This window comes from Quercus lobata, chromosome 6 (genome assembly GCF_001633185.2).
Source record: "Quercus lobata isolate SW786 chromosome 6, ValleyOak3.0 Primary Assembly, whole genome shotgun sequence".
In the NCBI taxonomy this organism is placed as follows: domain Eukaryota; kingdom Viridiplantae; phylum Streptophyta; class Magnoliopsida; order Fagales; family Fagaceae; genus Quercus; species Quercus lobata.
The window spans coordinates 44,451,712-44,472,014 of NC_044909.1; the positions used below are offsets into that span (position 1 = coordinate 44,451,712).

Genomic DNA, 20,303 nt, shown 5'->3' on the forward strand with positions numbered 1-20,303 from the left:
GAATAGTAATTGAAAAATATTTTTTTATTATTTTTAGTATTTAGCAAAATTAGCGGTATCTAAACGCACAATAGTTACAGTAATTGTGAAAATGAGAGGGCTCAGGTTCATTGTACCATGAATATGCCGAAGTGAATTCAAAACCATTGAAAATGTTGTATTCTACGATAATATTAAATTCGATATTCTTAAAGAGTCAAGCTACATACATATATCCAAATCGATCAATATTATTGACTCTGTTGCTTCATTTCAAAAAGATAGCACTTTTTTTTTTTGGGCACGGGGCAAAAACAAAAAAAAAACCAAACCCATGGGCCATGACAGAATTAAGAGTTCACAGTGTAACGACGGCGCGGTGCTCTAATACCACGCCTCCTCATCTTTCGGTGAACTTACACAGTAACCCAAACGATTGTTACCCACAATTCGCATCTCGATGCCTAATCTTATCTACCAATACCAAATCGAATCGGCCCCCCTATCACACAATTCACAACCCAAAAATAAAAATTAAAACAAACCCATATCAGTAAACACCAAGAAAACAAAAACCCAAAAAAAATTAAGTCACAAAATCACTTATATAGTTATATACTTATATTATCACAGACAGACCCAAAAAAAAAAAAAAAAAGTGTGCATATATATATAATAGAAAAGAATAGAGTCCAACGCCACGTTACGAAAACAAGCCTATAGAAGCGCGCTTCGCATCCCTGCCGAGTCTCCTTATAAAAAGTTAGTAAAGTGATAACCTCCCAAAACCAAAAAACCAAAACCCAGTCACTGAGTCAAGAGCCTCATCTTTATAATTAGAGGGTCCTTCTCTTATATTTAGGCTCTCTCTCTCTCTCTCTCTTCTATTCTTTTTCACCAGAGATTAGACCCAGGCCACTTCTTTTTCTCAATTGTACCCCTACACGTCTCTTTTTTTTTTTTTAATTTTTATTCTTCTAGTACTAATATTATATATATATCTCTCCCAAAACTTTCTATATCTTTTTCTTTAACCAAATTATTTTGTTCTATCATTTTGGACACGGGACCTGCCCACCTTGCCCACCCCAATATCAATTTCTCTGAAACAACACACACCCACCAAAAAAAAACAAAAAAGGGTCACAGAAAAACACATCTATTACTAGGGATATTGATATTGTGTGAGATTGAGAGAGAGTTGTAGCTGAAAATAAAAAAGGGGCACAAAATTCACCACACCCACCACACCTTCAAAAATTTTGCCTGTGTGGCCTGGCTGGCTTCCGTGCAAGACCAAAACACCAAAAACCCCCAAACCTTACATTTCTTTTAAAAGGTACACATTTACATTACCACTTTCATTTCACCTCTTCCCAATTTATTTTTTGGCTGCTCTCAGTTATCATCATTGTTAGGTTAGGGCATGTCATATATGTATATATGCATATTATGTTACATCTTACAGATACAGTCTAAAAATGTTTTTTTTTTTTTTTTTTTTGGTTGTGACCTAGCTGATAGCTCCACTCCCATAAATTATTTTACTAATAAGAAAAAAAAAAAAACACATAATGGGTCACCCAAAAACCCTCTCTTCAATTCCACATTCATTCTAATTAGCTTTTTCATTAGGGATTTTAGGACATTCATGTTGTATTTGCTACATGTTTTTTTTTTTGGTGATCATGGATTTTAAAAGGGTCCAGCCATGCTATGTTGTACATGTTCATGATCCAGATTTTTTTTTTCACTGTGTTACCAAGTTAATGACAATAATGTAGGGTTTTTAGGGTTTGTAAATTAAATTAAGGGTTTTGTAAATTGTACGGAGAAACGTCGTGCTAGACTAGAAGAATTTGTTGGCTGCGGTTTTGAAAGAAGTAATTAGGTGGGATTATGATCCTTTTTGAACAATTTTGCATTGTTTACATATCGTTTCGTTGGCTTTGTTGATTTCATTCTCAGATGGGTTTTGATTCACGTGTTGCCTATTTTGGGTTCCGCCATGATCAAGACCTCTATTTATCAAATGGGTTTAAATTTTTTTTTTTTTAAATTTTAAACCATTAAATTTGACAGCTTTAGCTAAAACAATTACAAATTTTCTACTCGTACTTTTTTTTTTTTTTTTTTTTTTTTTTTTTTTTTTTTTTTTAGAGAGAGAAGGGAATTAAATTCTAGGTGTAGACAGTAATATTTTTGAGAAATTAGTTGTGAATTATAATAACTTAGCATTAAGCTTCATGGTAATATTGCTATTAAAATATATGGGAAGTTATTTTTTTTTAAGGGACGTTTATAAATTTTTTTTTTTTTTGGAGAGATAATTACAATATGCTTCTAACCTAATAGCTCGAACCCTTCCTCCCCTAGACCTCCAAGCACTTTGTGCATGGGGAGACAACAATTCAGCTACAAGGCCCTTGGTAGGATGTTTATAATTCTAATTGCATGGTATTAGAACACATATTTTAGACAATTAATAAGATGAAGTGAATGAATATTTTTCTTCCTTTTTTGGGTGATTTAGTGAGAGTACCTTTATGTTCATTGAGTGATATGACACCATAATATTTTTGCTAATTTATTTATTTATTTATCTATTTTGGTTTCCCCTGCCCTCCTCCCCTTTTCTTTTTTCTTCCTTCAAATTAAGAACATGGGATGATACAGTGTTATTAAAAGTAAGTTTAAAGCTCAAAGTCTAAGTGCTTCACTTGGTTGAAGCAAAGCACTTTCTGGCTTCTCTTTGAAGAAGCACAAAGAATGTCTAGGCGTGATTTTTTATTGTTTGTTAAAAAAAAAAATATGAATCATTAAAATTAATTGTTTGATATTGAAAGAAATGAAATGGTCTAGTGATTTAATTATAAAAAACACTATTTTTTAAGCACATATTATATAAAAACAAAAAAAGTTTATTTACATATCAAAAGACACAAACCATGGTAATTGACTAATATGGTGCTTTTTTGGTCTTTGCCTTTTGGATATCTATTACTTGAACCATATGCTTCTTTTGTTCATAGCTATTGCACTTATGATTATAAGTGCAAGTAGATTATTAATGTACTTAGCAAAAAAAAGTGGATTATAAATGTAAAGATTATTATCATATTGTCCATTGATAACTGATTTCAAATTTACTATATAAAATTTTTAAGAAATTGAAAGAACTTATGTAAAATTTGAACATATAAACTTTGTGCAATCACTATCTATTTTAGCTAATAATTAAAAAAAAAAAAACTATTTTGATTTATTATTTTTTCTATTATATGCTATTTTTCTTATGTAAAATTTATTTAATATTACTTTTTTGATTTATTAATTTGAAAATTTTGAGCTTTATTTTTGTGGGTACCTAAGGCATGCTTGGCAACGTCCTAGGCATGCTCGCAATGTCCTCGGCCGTCCTCGGCATGCCTTGCAACGTCCTAGGCATGCTTGACAACGTCCTAGGCATGCTTGACAACGTCCTAGGCATGCTTGACAACGCCCTTGGCCGACCTAGGCATGCTTGCAACCTAGGCGTCCCACATCGAAGGAAAATCCCCCTACTTTCTGCCTTATAAGCTGTGAAGCAAAGGGAGTAGTGTACCACCAAGTCTCTTGTGATCAGGTGAGCACTTGTGCTTTGCGCCTAGACTCCAAGAGGCCTACGCACATGACACTTTTACCATCACTAGGATGATCAATGAAAATGCAAGTGAAAGATTCTAGTTTTAAGGTTTCTAGAAATTTTTATCGGCAGGTAGTTTGGATTGACAATCATTATAAATTAGGTTCAAAGCATTTGCTTTTATTTTTCTTTCATTTAATTTAATAATTATATCCATGTGGCACTTAGGTATACTCTTTATACAATGTGCCATGGTAATAGTGTCACATGGACAAGTCAGAAACATGGTTGGGCCGGTCTGTTTCAGTTGAGGTGGAAATTAGATTTTTTAAGAGGAAACACAAAAAATAATATGGTATTTCTAATAGGTCCACCAACACAATCAGAGATGACGAGAACAACAACAACAACATGCCTTAATCCCAAATTTTAGGGTCGGCTATGGATCCTCAACAGATTAGTTAGGGTTGGTCACTTGTATTATTTATTCTTTATTGTATTCTATTTGAAGTCATATTTTCTGTTACTCCTTTAATTGATAAGTCATTTTTTTATTACTTCTAATGTTGTTTTGGGTCTTCCTCTAGCTGTATTAACTTGGATCAACTCACTCTTTCTTATCAAGGCATCAAAATCGCTTGCTTCTGAACATAACCAAATCATCTCAAGCAATTCTATCTCATCTTTTTATCAATAGGCCTAGTACCTATTATTTTATATATATATATATATTTAAAAGTATGTTTTCTGGCTTCTTTGGTAAGTAGATGATTGAACTGATCTTATTGGGTTAGCTTTTCAAAATGAATATTTTTCCAGTTGAATGGCCTGAGTTTCATTTATTCAAGTTAGATGGCACCCTATAGCTAGAAATATTGACCATAGTTTCAAAATAACAAGGAGTTCCACTAAGAAATTTAAGAATGATATTGGAAGTTAAGAATGAACTTGTCAAGAAAATGCTTTGCAATAAAGTTTTTTCTTTTAAATTTATTAATAAAGATATTGGGATTTCATTGATTTAAAATTTATATTAATTTTTATGGTGCCTGTGACCGTTTCACTGATTATGGTATTATTCATTGGTAATATGTTGATGCATCTTTATTTTCCATTGATTATGGTATTATACATTGGTAAATGTTGCAAGTAGTGCTTGTCAAAATAGTGTGAATTAATTATCTTTCGGGCAAAAGGAATAAGTTAGGTTTTTTTTAATTTAACGTAGTTTATCCAATGCACGTATAAACTTGACACGTAGAGCATACTCAAGAACCATTTTCACTTTAGGTATGATGCTTCATAATGTCAAAGGTTGTGAGAGTCTTAGTACCGGTATCTAAATATTGGGAAGAAATTGGTCTATTACTTGAAATTGTCAGTTAAGTGACATGGTTTTCTTTGCTTTTATGCTACTTACTAATTTAATATGTGTCAAATGACATTTGAGCTCAGCTTTTTATTGGAATTCCACACTACATCATCCATACATTTTCAATGCATCTTTATCAGGTCTTCATCAGCGGCTGGAGGGCAGGGAAAATGTTGGGGCCATGGCACCTTCACACCTCCTCTTTTTTTTTTAATAAATATATTTTAAAATTTTCCTCATTTTTAAACCAATGGCTCCACTAAGCCTCAAAGTTAATTCAAGCATCTGCTTTGATACAACTGCAATCTCTTGATAATCTTGTCAAATTCAGTCATTCCACATTAATAATCATTATTTGAGTTTTGATTATTTAGTAAATTACAGTGTCATTTGTTGGATAAACTATACCTGGAAGTTTACAGGATGAGATTTTCCATATGACTAAGTTTTTCTTGTGAAACCTTAAAATTGGACTGATTCATATTTGATTGGAGAGTTGCATGCTTTTCTAATGCAAATTTGTGGTCTTTGTTGTTTTATGTTAAACTTCAAATTAAAATATTTTGCTGTGATATTTCAAAGAGATTTTGAGATATATGTCATGAGTAGCACCTACAACTATTAGATGGAAGTTTGCTTAAACAAACTAGGGGGAATGTTGAGAAGATCTCTTATATATGCTTTGAACTTGAAAGATGGCATTAATCTAGTTGGAGTTCTCTATTTTCTTCTTTACTCCCTCAAATCCGGCCCCTAATATTTGGGAGCCTATGTTTCAGCACGGCTGGCATGCTTGGTTGATCACTTCCACAATGTCTTTGGTACTTCGGTAAAAAGTGATCTCCAACTGCACCATGGATTATTCCATATATAACCAACCAAGTCAGGCCACTTTTGTTTTCATTAATGATGTCTAATAGCTTTTCTCTCTGTGATTGATTTGTAGAGATAACGTTACACCTATGTACATGTTGCACATACATGCACACCTCTGACATTAATCCTTGTTCTTCTTTTTTTCCTGTTCAGTCAGGAAGAAGTATGCTCTAAATTTGTTTTGACTATATATCTTCTGGTATACCTTAAGAGTGTATTCTGACTCTTTCATGGGGTGAGTTTTATTTGAACAGGGAGGTGAGTTGGGGAATAACCAGTGAGATCATAAGCATCATATGGCACCAAAAATTTCAGTCTAAAATCATGGAAGTGCTTCCTTGTTCTGGTGTCCAATATGTTGGAGAATCTGATCGCTCTCAACAGAGTTCAGGAACAGTTTTTCTTTATGATGGTGAAGCTAACTGCCTTGAACATGGAAAACAAGTTCAAATGGGAGATGGTAAACCGGGTAACTTATTGCTAAATGTGGAAGGGCCTCAAATAGAAAAACAAGGTGAAATTAAAGGGACAGTTGATGAATTGCCTACTTCAGAAGGCCACTGCAGTGGAGCTTCATATTGTGATAGTCAGTTGGAAGACCAAAATTTATCTTGTGGTTCTCATGATTTTGAAGACGATGATGTAAATGTGCAGAATTATTGCACGGACCCATGCATGCCAAACAGGGAGGAGGAGTCATCTCTTGCAGAGCCCACATGGCTGGAAGGGGATGAATCAGTGGCACTGTGGGTCAAGGTAATCATTTCAATTTTTTTTACATTATATATAAAAAATATTCTCTCATTTGCAAAATTTATGGTATTTGTTCCAAATTGTACGGTGTTATCCAGTCTCATATTTTGTAGATGTGAGCTTACTAGTTCTAGTAGGTTGAATGCTGCATGCTTGTCGTTTTCTTTCTTGATTGTGCACTGAAAAAATATGACCAAGTGGAAGATTCAACCTATACATAAGCCCCTCCCAGTGTCCGCCAGTCCCATGTTCCCCTTTCCCAACCTACCTATGAAATAACTTGGAGCAAACCAACTCAACCTGTTCGTTTGGTTTTACTAAAACAAACTGAACATGTAGTGTCATGGCTAGATAGTGTGAGTCGACTCCAATGTGACTTCCTCTGTGCTCTTAATGTACTATCCTCAACTACCCCCAAGGGGCTATGCCTGGAAATTTTGTCACTATGAGGTTCCAAGTCCTTGTTATTTTCTAAATTTTTGTTCCTTGCTTGATGTTTTCTAGTTTTTAGTTTTCTTATGTGCCATATGAGATAAAACACATGCTAATTTTTCTTGTTTTAATGCTTCTCTGTTTTTCCAAGTATAGTGGAGAGGGAAGTGGCAAGCAGGAATCCGATGTTCAAGGGCTGACTGGCCATTGTCAACTTTGAAAGCCAAACCAACACATGACAGGAAGAAATATTTTGTGGTTTTTTTTCCACACACAAGAAATTATTCTTGGGCAGATATGCTACTTGTTCGTTCTATCAATGAATTTCCACATCCTATTGCATATAAGACACATAAAGTAGGATTAAAAATGGTTAAAGATTTAACTGTTGCACGCCGGTTTATTATGCAAAAGCTAGCTGTTGGCATGCTGAATATTGTTGACCAATTTCATACTGAGGTATGTGATTTGGTGTTCACATTTGATTGTGGTTTTATTCTTTTGTTATTTCTCTGTTTGAAACTTCTAATTTTCTTGTCCTCTTAGACTTAAAAATCTTTCTTGCATGATTGTTCTTATTAGAGATCTGCTCAAACTTGTGTAGGCATTGATAGAGACTGCTCGTGATGTGATGGTTTGGAAGGAGTTTGCTATGGAGGCTTCCCGTTGTGGTGGTTATTCTGAACTTGGAAGAATGCTTCTGAAACTGCACAAGGTAAACTTCTTCTGTGTTATAGTTTAGGAAGTAGTGTTAAACTCAATACATTTCTATAATTAAATTTGATTTAATCCATTATCTTTGCTGTAGTCCTTGAAATATAATTTGTATGGTTCAATGCTGAGAAGAGGTTGCTGTAGTGATAAAATTAATGCCACGTGGTCCAGATTGATTCTACCCATATAATACACAAAATAGATAATAAAAAAAATATGAATATGTAATTTTCTTTTTTGAACAGAATTTAAACTTCTTCCCATATATTCTTGTATTATCAACTCATTTCATCATGCACCTCTTTTGAATTATAGTACTTGTTTAAATTTTCACATCCTCGATCCTTCACTGCTCTTGATTCTTACTCATCTAGAGAAGTTCTCTATCTGGCACTTGGATACTCATGCGTGTTTAACTGCTGGTTGGTTCTGTAGTGTAAGCTTTTCACCTTTTAAAAAATATAGTTAGTTGAATATTTTTCTTGTTTCTATTAAAGCTATGATATATGTTTAAAATTCCCACCAAAAAAAAAAAAAAACCATTTGGCAACAACCACTTCCTTGCCCTTTTTTACCTTTTACCTATAGTTGTTCATTCATTAGGAAGTAATGCATCATGATCTGATTAGGTGATGCAGCCATGGAAGATTAATTTGCTACTACTTTGCAAATTGGCTGCCTATTCAAGAATTATTTTATGGGGTCCTCATGTGAAGTCCAATTGAAGTGAAAGTTGGGTGATTTTAATGGTCTATTGAGTCTTTTCGGGTTAAAAATATTTTATTTTATTTTATTAGTTATGGGCAATTTTATATTCAGTGGCAAATTTGTAATTTCTTCAAGTCCTATGCATTAAGGGTATTTTGGTAATTTGATGTAACTCTAAGCAATGTTACACCACCTAATAACATGTTATATAATTTATATTTTGAAAATCTTACCACTATATTACATGTTTTATATGTTCTTAACATTCATGCCAATTTTCATATTAATTGGATGTTATTTATTATTCAATTTATAAACTCATCTTTTATGCATCATTTTAAACTACAAAAACTTGAATTTAAACATTTGTTTGATGACATAACTATTAATCTTTGATCACCTTGAAATTTTGCAAGTATGGAGAATATACGAAGATAATATAATCTAATGGTGGATTTGTCAAAATTCACATTCAATTAAAAAATATTAAGTGGTGTAATATTGCTTAAAGTTACATCAGGTGTAGCTTGAATTCAACCCCCCCCCCCCCCCAACACACGCACATATATATAATTTTTTTATAGGTAAGAATAAATTTATTGAAAAGATACTACCTCATGAAAAAAGACACAAAGTAGCCTAAAGAATTACAAATAGAGAAATATCTACATATGAATTAACTTTACGAAAGATTGGACATAATATTTGAATTAGGACCCATAATCCACCGCTCACATAGCAAATCAAGAACCATCTTTGGCAATACCCACTGAATCCCAAACATCCTGAATATAAAACTCCACAACTCAAAAGCCATGTTACAATGTATCAAAAGGTGGTCCACTGTCTTCACACTACAATGGCACAGACTTCACCAACTTACCGTTGAATATAAGGTTCTCACAAGTAAGAATTTTCCCCAAGCCGCTATTTACATAAAAAAGAAAACTCTTCAAGGAGCCTTGACCCTCCATGTGGCTTTCCAAGGGAAAGGTATAGGGGATGAGCCCCGTAATGATTCATAAAAAGAAGATGGAGAGTTGATTAACAAAATTATTGAGTGTTTTGAGCATAGGGCATATTAGCCTTTGTGGATTCTTTTCTCCTTTCTTCTTTTCTCTCTCTTCTTATACCTCTCTTCCTAAATTTACTGTTCATGGAGACTGTTCACGAACTTCATACAGCCCCTAAAACACCATAAAACCTCTTTTTTCTTCTTCCTTACAATCCTATAATCCTTCTTAAACAATTCTAAACCTAGATTTACAAATTCTCCTAACCCTAAGCCCACCACAAACACACGTAGACAAATTCTCCAACTTATCCTATGTCATTAGGTTGGTTGCTTACGTTAGCATCTCTGGCATACAATTGACTGTTGAGTGTTACTGTACATGTTTTTGCGTAGACTGTAGGATTTACATGAGTGGGGCCTATCTAACTTCCATGTGTTCAAGTCATGTTATTAGATTATGCTGAAAGCTAACCTTTATGATCTTGTTCTTGATGTTTAGAAGTGTTTCCCTTCACTTATTTTGGTTGGCAATGAAGTGATGCTACTTATTTCCTGCACAGATGATACTTCAACGTTACATGAACTCTAACTGGTTACAACATTCTTTTCACTCTTGGGCACAAAGATGTCAGAATGCACATAGTGCTGAATCCATTGAAATGCTGAGAGAGGTATGTGATATACTTTGCTCATCCATTCATGTTATACAATCTTATGCTGTTCAAGGTACTAATCTTCATGATGTGTTAACTTCGTTTTGAAGCTTTGGTCTTCTACTCTGTCACATGAGTTTCAGAGGAAATGAAAAATTGAATTCTTTGCATGGTATTTGTTTTCCTTTTGAACTGAGGGAGCTGGTCCACTGCTCTTCAGAGTGTGACCAAATCCAGAAGATTCTAGCTATTTAATGTATCACCCTCTATTTATATGGGATCAATTATTGCTTTTAATTGCTTTTCTTTTCCCCCCACGTAGTGGGAAATTGAATTGAAGATACTGTAATCATCTTACTTCTCACCTGCAACAATAAAATGGATCCATATGGTCTTGAATTAATTTAAAATTGTTTTCTCTGAATTCTGGCTGATGCTTTCATCCTTCCTTTCTCTTGTTCAGGAATTGTTTGATTCTATTTTGTGGAATGCAGTCAACTCTCTCTGGGATTCACCGGTGCAGCCCACATTGGGTTCTGAGTGGAAAACCTGGAAGCATGAAGTCATGAAATGGTTTTCAACCTCTCATCCAATATCTAGTGGTGGAGATGCGCAGCAGCAGACCAATGATGGTCTCTTGACCACAGGTCCCCAGTTTAGCAGGAAGAGGCCAAAGCTTGAGGTTCGTCGTGCAGAGGCACATGCCTCCCAGGTGGAGACAATTGGATCTGATCAAGCAATGACCCTTGAGATTGACTCTTCATATTTTAGTGTTCGAGACACTGTAAATGGTGCTACATTAGCATCTGAACCCTGTAAAGTGGATGATAGAAAGGAGGTTGCTGCTCCAACAGATACGCCTAGTTTTGTGGCTGATAAATGGGATGACATTGTTGTTGAACCTGGAAATTCTGAATTAATTCAAAACAAAGATGTGGAATTGACACCTGTGAATGAAGTGGTCGCTACAGAATCCTTAGAACCTGGGAGTAAGAATCGACAATGTGTAGCTTTTATTGAAGCTAAGGGAAGGCAATGTGTGAGGTGGGCAAATGATGGTGATGTTTACTGTTGTGTGCATTTGTCCTCTCGTTTCTTAGGCAGCTCTGCTAGGGCAGAAAGGACTCCGTCTGTTGACACACCAATGTGTGAAGGTACCACTGTTCTTGGTACTAAATGTAAGCATCGATCTTTATATGGCTCCTCTTTTTGTAAGAAACATAGACCTCGAAATGAAACAAGAGGGTCATCAATTTTTCCAGAGACGATCAAGAGAAAGCATGAGGAGAACCTTCCCAGTTCAGAAACCACAGAATGCAAAGATATGGTATTGGCGAGCAAAGTTGAAAGTCCTCTCCAAGTGGATCCTGTCTCAGTCATGGAGGGGGATGCCTTACAAGGAAGGAACAGCTTAACTGAAAATACTGAGCATCCTGGTAAGGATAATAATAGCACAGAGGTGCTGCACTGTGTAGGCTACTACCTGCACGATAATCTCAACCCATGTCTGGAAAACCCAAACCGCCATTCATTATACTGTGAAAAACACCTTCCAAGCTGGCTTAAACGTGCAAGGAATGGTAAGAGTAGAATTATCTCAAAAGAAGTGTTCATAGATCTTTTGAGGGATTGTTCCTCACAGGAGCGAAAGGTGCGATTACATCAAGCATGTGAGCTTTTTTACAAGCTCTTTAAAAGTATTTTATCCCTGAGAAACCCAGTGCCTAAGGAGGTTCAATTTCAGTGGGCCGTATCTGAAGCCTCTAAAGATTATAATGTTGGTGAATTCTTTACAAAATTGGTTTGCAGTGAAAAAGAGAGACTTAGAAGGATTTGGGGCTTCAGTGCTGATGAAGCTGCACAAGTTTCCTCTTCTATCATGGAAGAACCAGTACTGTTGCCAATGGCAGTTGATGGTAGTCATGATGATGAAAATACCATTAGGTGCAAAATTTGCTCTGAGGAGTTTCCTGATGATGATGCACTTGGCAGCCACTGGATGGATATTCATAAAAAGGAAGCACAATGGCTGTTCAGAGGTTATGCTTGTGCCATCTGCCTTGATTCTTTCACAAATAAGAAAGTCCTTGAAACCCATGTGCAAGAGAGACATCATGTGCAATTTGTTGAACAATGCATGCTTCTCCAGTGTATTCCTTGTGGCAGTCATTTTGGGAACAGTGAAGAGTTATGGTTGCATGTGCTTTCAGTTCATCCTGTTGATTTCAAGCCATCAAAAGCTGGTCAACAGCATAATCTGTCTGTTGATGAGGATTCTCCACCAAAACTTGAGCTTTGCAATACAGCTCCTATGGAGAATATCTCTGAGAATTCAGGTGGTTTCCGGAAATTTATTTGCAGGTTTTGTGGGTTGAAGTTTGATTTACTACCTGATCTTGGCCGCCACCATCAAGCTGCGCATATGGGGCCTAGTTTAGTCAGCTCTCGCCCTTCAAAGAAGGGGGTACGTTATTATGCATATAGACTAAAATCTGGAAGACTTAGCCGTCCTAGATTTAAAAAGGGCTTGGCAGCAGCATCTTATAGGATTAGGAACAGGGCCAATGCTAGTATGAAGAGACGCATCCAGGCATCAAAGTCACTTAGCACCGTAGGGGTAAGTACACAGCCTCATGTAACTGAGGCAGCCAGTCTTGGCAGATTGACAGATTCCCACTGCTCTGCAGTTGCAAAGATTTTGTTTTCTGAGGTTCAGAAAACAAAACCTCGGCCCAACAACCATGACATTTTATCTACTGCTCGTTCTGCTTGCTGCAAGGTGAGTCTTGTAGCATCCCTGGAGGGGAGGTATGGTATATTACCAGAACGTTTGTATCTGAAGGCAGCTAAGCTCTGCAGTGAGCATAACATTCAAGTTAACTGGCATCTAGAGGGGTTTATGTGTCCTAAAGGTTGTAAGTCATTCAAGGATCCATACTTGCTTTCTCCATTGATGTCTTTTCCACATGGGTCTGTGGGGTACAGATATGCACATTCATTGGATCCAGTGAACGACGAGTGGGAGGTGGATGAGTGCCACTATATCATTGATTTACACCAATTGGGATATGGGTCCACTCAAAAGGCAGTTGTCTTGTGTGATGATATTAGCTTCGGGCAGGAACTAGTTCCAGTGATCTGTGTTGCTGATGAGGGTCTTTTGGATTCTGTTCACATCCTTGCGGACGGTTCTGATGGCCAAAATGTTATGCCTTGGGAGAGCTTTACCTATGTTGTGAAGCCGTTGCTTGATCAATCCATTGCTGGTGATACAGAGGTAAATTCTTTTTTTGATAAGTAACACAGTTAAATTTCTCTGAAAGATATTAATCTTTGGTCTAATGCTAAGTAATTTGGAATTTAAGATTATAATAACTAGCACTATGCCAGTGCAATGCATAGGTTAATAAAAAAATCAAATGTAAACTAAAAGAAAGTTTAATAATATAATTGAAATTGAACAATAAAATAGGGAGATTGAATAATAAAATAGGTAGCAAAAATAAAATAAAAATAACTTTTAAGTTGTGTTGTATAGGGCTGAATTTATATCAAATCCAAAAATTATAATAAAATGTTAAAATAATTTAAAATAAATAATGAAACCTTTTTTTTTTTTTTTTTTTGCGGGTGATAATATATTTTTACTTTAAAGGAGACTATGTTAATAATTTTAATGTACTTATAGTGTGCTACATGGTGAAAGTTCATCATATGGTATGTGATACTTAAGTTGAGTCACATAGTGCAAGCACGATATGTAAGACCTGAATTTTTATTATTAAAACAAAAATAGGTAGGTTATTAAAATAATGAAAACCAAATAATGAAAGTTAATTTTTTTTAAAAAAATCTAGAAACATTTGATGGTAATAGATTTTTATTCAGAGTAGTATTTTTAAATTTCTTGAAATTTTGGTAATAGAGTTTCACTTAAAGCAAACTATGTTTATAATTTTAGCGTACTTATAGTGCGCATCACATGGCAAAAGCATGTCCTAATTGTGTAATATAAAGGGGATAAAGAACTTTTCGAATTGCATAAGGAGGGAAAAAGAAAAAAGAAAAAAAAGGAGAGATTATCCACTTGGTGCAACCACAATGTTTACAATGCAACTTTTATTTTTATAGATAAATTTTAAAAGGTCCTGATTGATAGGCTGTTTTATGTCTCACATGCCATTTCCCCATACTCAATTTCTTCTCCTGCTGCCGCTTTCGCTCTTTCTCTGACACACCAATACGCAAACAAATTAGTGCACAATATGTAGGGTATATGTATAATTCTCTAACCTTGCTTTTGTATGTGTTTTTTGTTTGTTCTGTACTCATTGCAGAGCTTACAATTGGGGTGTGCCTGTCCACATTCAGCATGCTATCCTGAAACCTGTGATCATGTTTATCTCTTTGATAATGACTACGATGATGCAAAAGACATTAATGGGAAACCCATGCACGGAAGGTTTCCGTATGATGAGAAAGGCAGGATTATCTTGGAGGTAATGTAATTTCATCTATGATCAACTATCCTTGTTATCATCGTCATCATTTTTTTTCTTAAAATTCTTTTAAGTGGGTACTGATTTCATTGATGGCATATGTCACAGCATGTAGCTTAGCTGCGATAAAACCCAGTATTTTCTTCCACCATTTACGCCAGTTATGATCTATCCTTTTCTTGTTTTAGACAGCAACAACTGTTATTTCTGCCTTCACTGTTCCTCGGGGTGTTAGGAGAGATAGTCTTTGCTGGAGGCTAAAAGGGGATGGAAAGTTTAACACCCGGTCTTACTACCATGAGATTCAGGGTGCCTCAAATTCTTTATTTCCTTGGAAGGGTGTTTGGAAACCAAAGATTCCTAAGCATGTGGCGTTCTTTCTGTGGACTGCTGCACATGGTCGGATCCTCACTTTGGATAATCTAATGCTTAAGGGTCGCCCTTTGGCTAATTGGTGTTGTATGTGTTGCTGTGATGGGGAGTCGGTAGACTGCCTTCTTCTTCATTGTCCGTTACTCATTCTCTATGGGCTTTCATGCTTCAAGCTTTTGGTATTCATTGGGTTATGCCTGGTTCGGTGGTGGGTTTGTTATCTAGTTGGCATCAGTGGCTTGGGAAGCATAATTCGGAGATTTGGGATTTGGTTCTAGGGTGCTTAATGTGGATTGTGTGGTTGGAGCGAAATCGTTGATCTTTTGAAGATAAAGAGAAAACGTTGGAGGAGTTAAAGATTTTATACCAACGCAGTCTAATGGAGTGGTCTCGTTGTTGGGGTTTTACTGAGTGTTCTTCTCTCTCTAAGTTTATGCCTTCCCTTAGCTTAGTTTCCTGACTTCTCTCTTGCTGTAGTGTTGTGTTGTGTTGTGCTGTGTTACTGTTGTGTTGCTGTTGTGTTGTGTTGTGTTATTGTTCATCGTCATGAACATCTTGTAATTCTCATTTATTTTTTTCCCTCTTTAATATAAGTTTTCTGATTACCTATAAAAAAAAAAAAAAAAAAATCTTATCATTCTTTTCCATCAGGGACAACCACATATGAGCATCGTTTTGATTTGATTCTTTAATCAGTAAACTTGGATTCACTTCAGAAAATTTTCCATGCAAAACTTTTGCTAGAAATTATATTTAACCTATATTGCGAAGAGCCTTGTAGTTCAATTGACACCTCGTAGTTTTTTCAATGGAGAAGTCCAGGGTTCTAATCTCCCCTCCCCCTACTATTGATTATAAAAAAAAATGATGTTGAACCTATATCATTGGACCAAGGCGATCACTAGGCTACCAACTTTAAGCTCTTGCTCAATGAGTTTTCATTTATGTGACAAGCACTTTTCATTTAACCTTCTAGTTCAATTGTTTATAATCTTCTTTACACCTTTTTAATTTTCCTTGGTAAGTCCGCTAAATTTCTCTTTTCCTATGAAACTTTGCAGGAGGGTTACCTTGTTTATGAGTGCAATCATATGTGCAGCTGCAGTAGAACCTGTCCAAATAGGGTTTTGCAGAATGGGGTAAGAGTGAAGTTGGAAGTCTTCAAAACAGAGAAAAAGGTATCTGTTAGAATAATGATTAACTAGTTAAATTTATTTCTAATAGCTTAAACTTTTGGGACAATCGGTAATTATCATGGTATCAAAGTAGATAGTCTTGAGTTCAAACCATGCCTCTACTTTACCTCCCATGTAGAAATCCCATGTGTTAGACCCCATTTATTAAGGGTGTTTGGGCCCACACACGAAGGGAGTGTTAGAATTATGGTTAAATGATGAAATTCATCATTTCCTAATAGCAATAGCTTTTGGGATAATCGGTAATTTATCCATATCATTGTCATTGTTATATTGTTTTCAGGAGTCTGGATTAATCACTCTCATTGTTGATTCCCAGGGTTGGGCTCTGAGGGCAGGTGAAGCAATCCTGCGTGGCACGTTTGTATGTGAGTACATTGGTGAGATCTTAGATGAAGAGAAAGCAAACAAGAGGCGCCACAGGTTTCTCATATCTTCTGATAGATACAGTTTGCGTTTATTATTATCATGCTATATCTACTGAATGGATCCTTGTGGTATTTTTCAGGTATGGGAACGAAGGTTGCAACTATCTGTATGAAATTGATGCTCATATCAATGATATGAGCAGATTGATTGAAGGACAGGTCCGACATGTGATTGATGCTACGATATATGGAAACGTTTCACGGTTCATCAATCACAGGTGAGAAAAGATTTCTTGAATCGGTTTTTTTTATTATAATACTTGGGTTCAGGAGGCTTTTTATTTAACTCGCTTACATATGCATCCATTCAAATAAATCAATTGGTGGACTACCAGTTTGCTCTAAACTCAAAAATGTTTTCCTGGAGGTTGCTAATGCAACACAAGGTCTTAATCAGGCCTATAATCTTCAGTAGTTTTTCCATCTAGTTCATGTAGAACTGGGAATTGTGAAACAGGCTGTAGTTAATTCTCTAGTTTACCTACATGGGAAAGGAGGCCAATTCCTGGTAACAAATGACGGTCACACTTATGTTTTGATTGGTGACATGAATCTAAAATTTAGCCAAGAAGCTTAGTTCAAGTGAAACCTCCTTGCCTTGTAAGAGCAGAGTGGGTGGTGAAGTTGTGGATTCAAACCCACTGAGTATGTGTAACATAAAATCTAAAATTTACCCCTTCCCATCTTATACTCTGACCACCTGAGCAGAAATGTTCCATACTAGGAACTTGGATAACACAATTTACATCAAGTTTCCCAATTGTGACTAATACCTGCACCACCATCACCACGAATGGCTGTTATATTGCTAGTGGTTTCTGGAAGAGGATGTATCATTGTGTGATGCAACAGTTTCTGGTATAATGGTTGTACCGTTTGTTACATTAATATTAGTTACATAAATTTTTCTGTTATATGATAGTTTTACTGAAGTTATGTTGTGTAATAGTTTCATTACTCAATATTTAAAGGACTACAAAAATAGTTTCTTCAGATAATTGCAAATATGTAAAGAACCTTTACCATTTCCTCTACACCGTCACCATTGCCAGCATTGCACCTTTGAAATTGTCACATACCTGCTCCAACACCATCACCATGATTCTCTCTCTCAAACATATGTTACTACCAGCCACACTGTAGAGCTCAGCATTTTGTTTAAAATAATGATTTTGAGTTTTTGGCTTCTTTTTTGAAATAATGATATGGGCTAGACTTTTTTGAATTGATATGCCCGTGGCTGAAGCTCCTTAAGCTTTAATTTCTTAGCCACAAACTTCAACTTGTTATTTGTTTATTATGGTTTCCATATTAGTAGATACAATTTACTTTTCTTTTTTATTATATGCAATTCTAGAGAACATACTAGCAAATGAGTTTTGCTTTCAATTGAAGTAGAATATATTTTGATTGTCAATCTGAATATTCACCATTTTGATTGAGTAATGCCTTTTTCTATTATACACCATCTGTTCAAGGTACTTTCCCAAGGCTTAACTGTAACTGTTGACCCTTTTTTCCGATAAAGTAAGCTATTTCAACTTATGTACTCAATTCCTTTGTGGTGTTTGAAGTATTAGAATCATAATTTCCACTTGGTTCCAGTTACAAAAGAACTGGAGCTGGAATTGCAAGTTGAAGCTTCAATTCTAATTCCACATGGCAAATCAGACCTTTGAGAGAAGCTATGACCTGACTTAGGTAATTAGTAAAAGGTGTTTGTGCGGCCAACTAGTGAGATGAGCCAACCCCAAATGGTTGGTTGATAGGTTCCCAATACCTCTTGAAATCCATGAGGTTCAAAACTCCTAACCAGCATCTTAGGGCTACTCCCAAGGGATTTTTTTTCCTATAATTACTTCGTGTGTATGGGATGGGGGGACTACACATACCCAAGGGATTAGTCAGTTGCTCAAAAAGCTCATTGTGGCACTCATGTTAGCAAAAAAATAAAAGAAAAGAAAAAAAATAGTCAGATGAGCCTTGATTGACTCAATAGTTTTCTATTAAAAAAAATAGTTTTTATCCTGCCATCAGCTACTTTGGGCATGTTGAACCTGTTGATTTACTTACGAAATCTGTTATTTGTAGCTGCTCGCCAAATTTAGTCAATCACCAAGTTCTCGTGGAAAGCATGGATAGTCAGCGTGCACACATTGGTCTTTATGCAAGTCGAGATGTAAGCACTCTCTCCCTGTATTTCCTATAATGTTTGTCCACATTCTAAAACTTGGGATGACATAGGCAAATATGTTTTCCAATGCGATTTTCAAGATGACTATTACTGTTGGATAGAAGAGGTTATTTTCTGGAGGCCTTTACTTTGTAGTGTTCTGACCATTGACTTGCTCATTTGTAAACACATAGTTGGATTTCATCCTTCCCAATTCTGATGGACCCTCTTGGATGATGGCATTCTATGAGAACTAACTTACTACTATTATTATCTTAGTGTGCTAGCCAACTAGACAATCTTTTTTCATATTTTGCTTTTACTATTTTATGAGCAGATAGCTTTGGGTGAAGAGCTGACATTCAACTATCGGTATAAGCTGCTGCCCGGTGAAGGTTATCCATGCCATTGTGGAGCTTCCAACTGCCGTGGCCGCCTTTATTAAATTTCAACCAACCTTAGCGCCCTCTGCTTCTCTAGTCTGGACAACCCAGTGCCTAAAATTTCATTGGAGAACAGGAAAATCTGAAATTGGATACATCAAAGCAGTGATAGAATGGCTGAGACCCCGACAGAATGGCCTGCAATTGCTATATAGTGTGCCCCCTTGCCCTTCTGTAAATTACAACCTACGTTTCTTTGTTCATATAAATCCTCACCCCCAACCAAGAAAAGGGCAATTTTACCAGCATTCTATACATGTTTCTTTGCAGAAATGAGGATGAAATGTCATTTTATCATTTTTTTTTGTTTTGTTTATTGGGAAATTTTTTTTATCTACTGCAGAAGTGGCTCCGGATTAGCGAATTGTAGATGGCATTCTCGATGTTCAAATTTCTCTCTGGTCTGGTGGGAATGCATTCTCAATTTTTAAAGTCTATCTCTGGTGGGAATGCGTAAATGGCCAATGTTTTGATTTTAAACGTATTAGCCATACATGTTTTTGAAAATATTTAAAACCCTATATTTAAGGGGTGTAAAAAATCGAACTCATGATTGTTAGAATTAACAAACTAAACTCTCACAATTCAAAACGTTACAAATCAAACTACTTGTATTTGTGTGATGGCGTTATGTGTGGGGTTGTTAAAGAGAAGATCAACTTTTCACAATAAAAAGAATACGAAATAAAAGGGCTAAGAAGAAACTCCATCATTGCACACCATCCTACCACTGTTAAACCATCAGCCATTGCAGGTTTTTATTTTTATTCTTTTTGTTGGCATTTGAGAAGCTCTGATGAGCTTATTTGGTAAACTTTTTTCAAAACAGTTTCAAGTTATCAAAAATGAAAAATGGTGGATTCCAAGCTGTCTCTTTGTTTGGTACCTGTTATTAGAAAAATTGATCTCAACTTTTACTATACTGTTTTCTGAGAACAACCCGTACGTCTTCTGTTCTCATGTTCTGTTTCGGATGGCATTTTTGTAAATGTAAGATTGCAATTTTTTATATTTTAATTTTTTTTTCTTTATTTTATTGCATTTTCGTCCCCCTCATATGGTCTC

General features: G+C 35.7%; 1 protein-coding gene across 5 annotated transcripts; it reads left to right on the plus strand.

Annotated features, from left to right (window-relative positions):
* The first annotated feature begins 702 nt into the window (after nucleotides 1-702).
* LOC115995089 (histone-lysine N-methyltransferase SUVR5) lies at nucleotides 703-19,670 on the plus strand. 5 transcript variants are annotated; one of them, XM_031119516.1, is made up of 12 exons: nucleotides 703-1,318; nucleotides 5,117-6,608; nucleotides 7,194-7,496; nucleotides 7,642-7,752; nucleotides 10,035-10,145; nucleotides 10,591-13,404; nucleotides 14,465-14,626; nucleotides 16,060-16,176; nucleotides 16,514-16,617; nucleotides 16,703-16,840; nucleotides 18,714-18,801; nucleotides 19,133-19,670. In XM_031119516.1, exons 2-12 carry the CDS (start codon nucleotides 6,177-6,179, stop codon nucleotides 19,238-19,240), a joined length of 4,488 nt encoding a protein of 1,495 aa, XP_030975376.1. In that variant the 5' UTR covers nucleotides 703-1,318; nucleotides 5,117-6,176; the 3' UTR covers nucleotides 19,241-19,670. The 5 variants fall into 5 exon arrangements, with proteins under 5 accessions (XP_030975376.1, XP_030975375.1, XP_030975378.1 ...); XM_031119515.1 differs by having other exon boundaries at nucleotides 6,107-6,608; XM_031119518.1 differs by lacking the exon at nucleotides 703-1,318 and adding an exon at nucleotides 1,495-1,870 and having other exon boundaries at nucleotides 6,107-6,608.
* Nucleotides 19,671-20,303: the final 633 nt, after the last annotated feature.

Bases quoted from the DNA above. Each gene is read 5' to 3' on its own strand.
- LOC115995089 (XM_031119516.1), top strand. From the start codon at position 6,177: ATGGAAGTGCTTCCTTGTTCTGGTGTCCAATATGTTGGAGAATCTGAT. The intron at 7,497-7,641 runs GTATGTGATTTG...AAACTTGTGTAG, and splicing joins TTGACCAATTTCATACTGAG to GCATTGATAGAGACTGCTCG. The intron at 16,618-16,702 runs GTTTCTCATATC...GGTATTTTTCAG, and splicing joins GCAAACAAGAGGCGCCACAG to GTATGGGAACGAAGGTTGCA.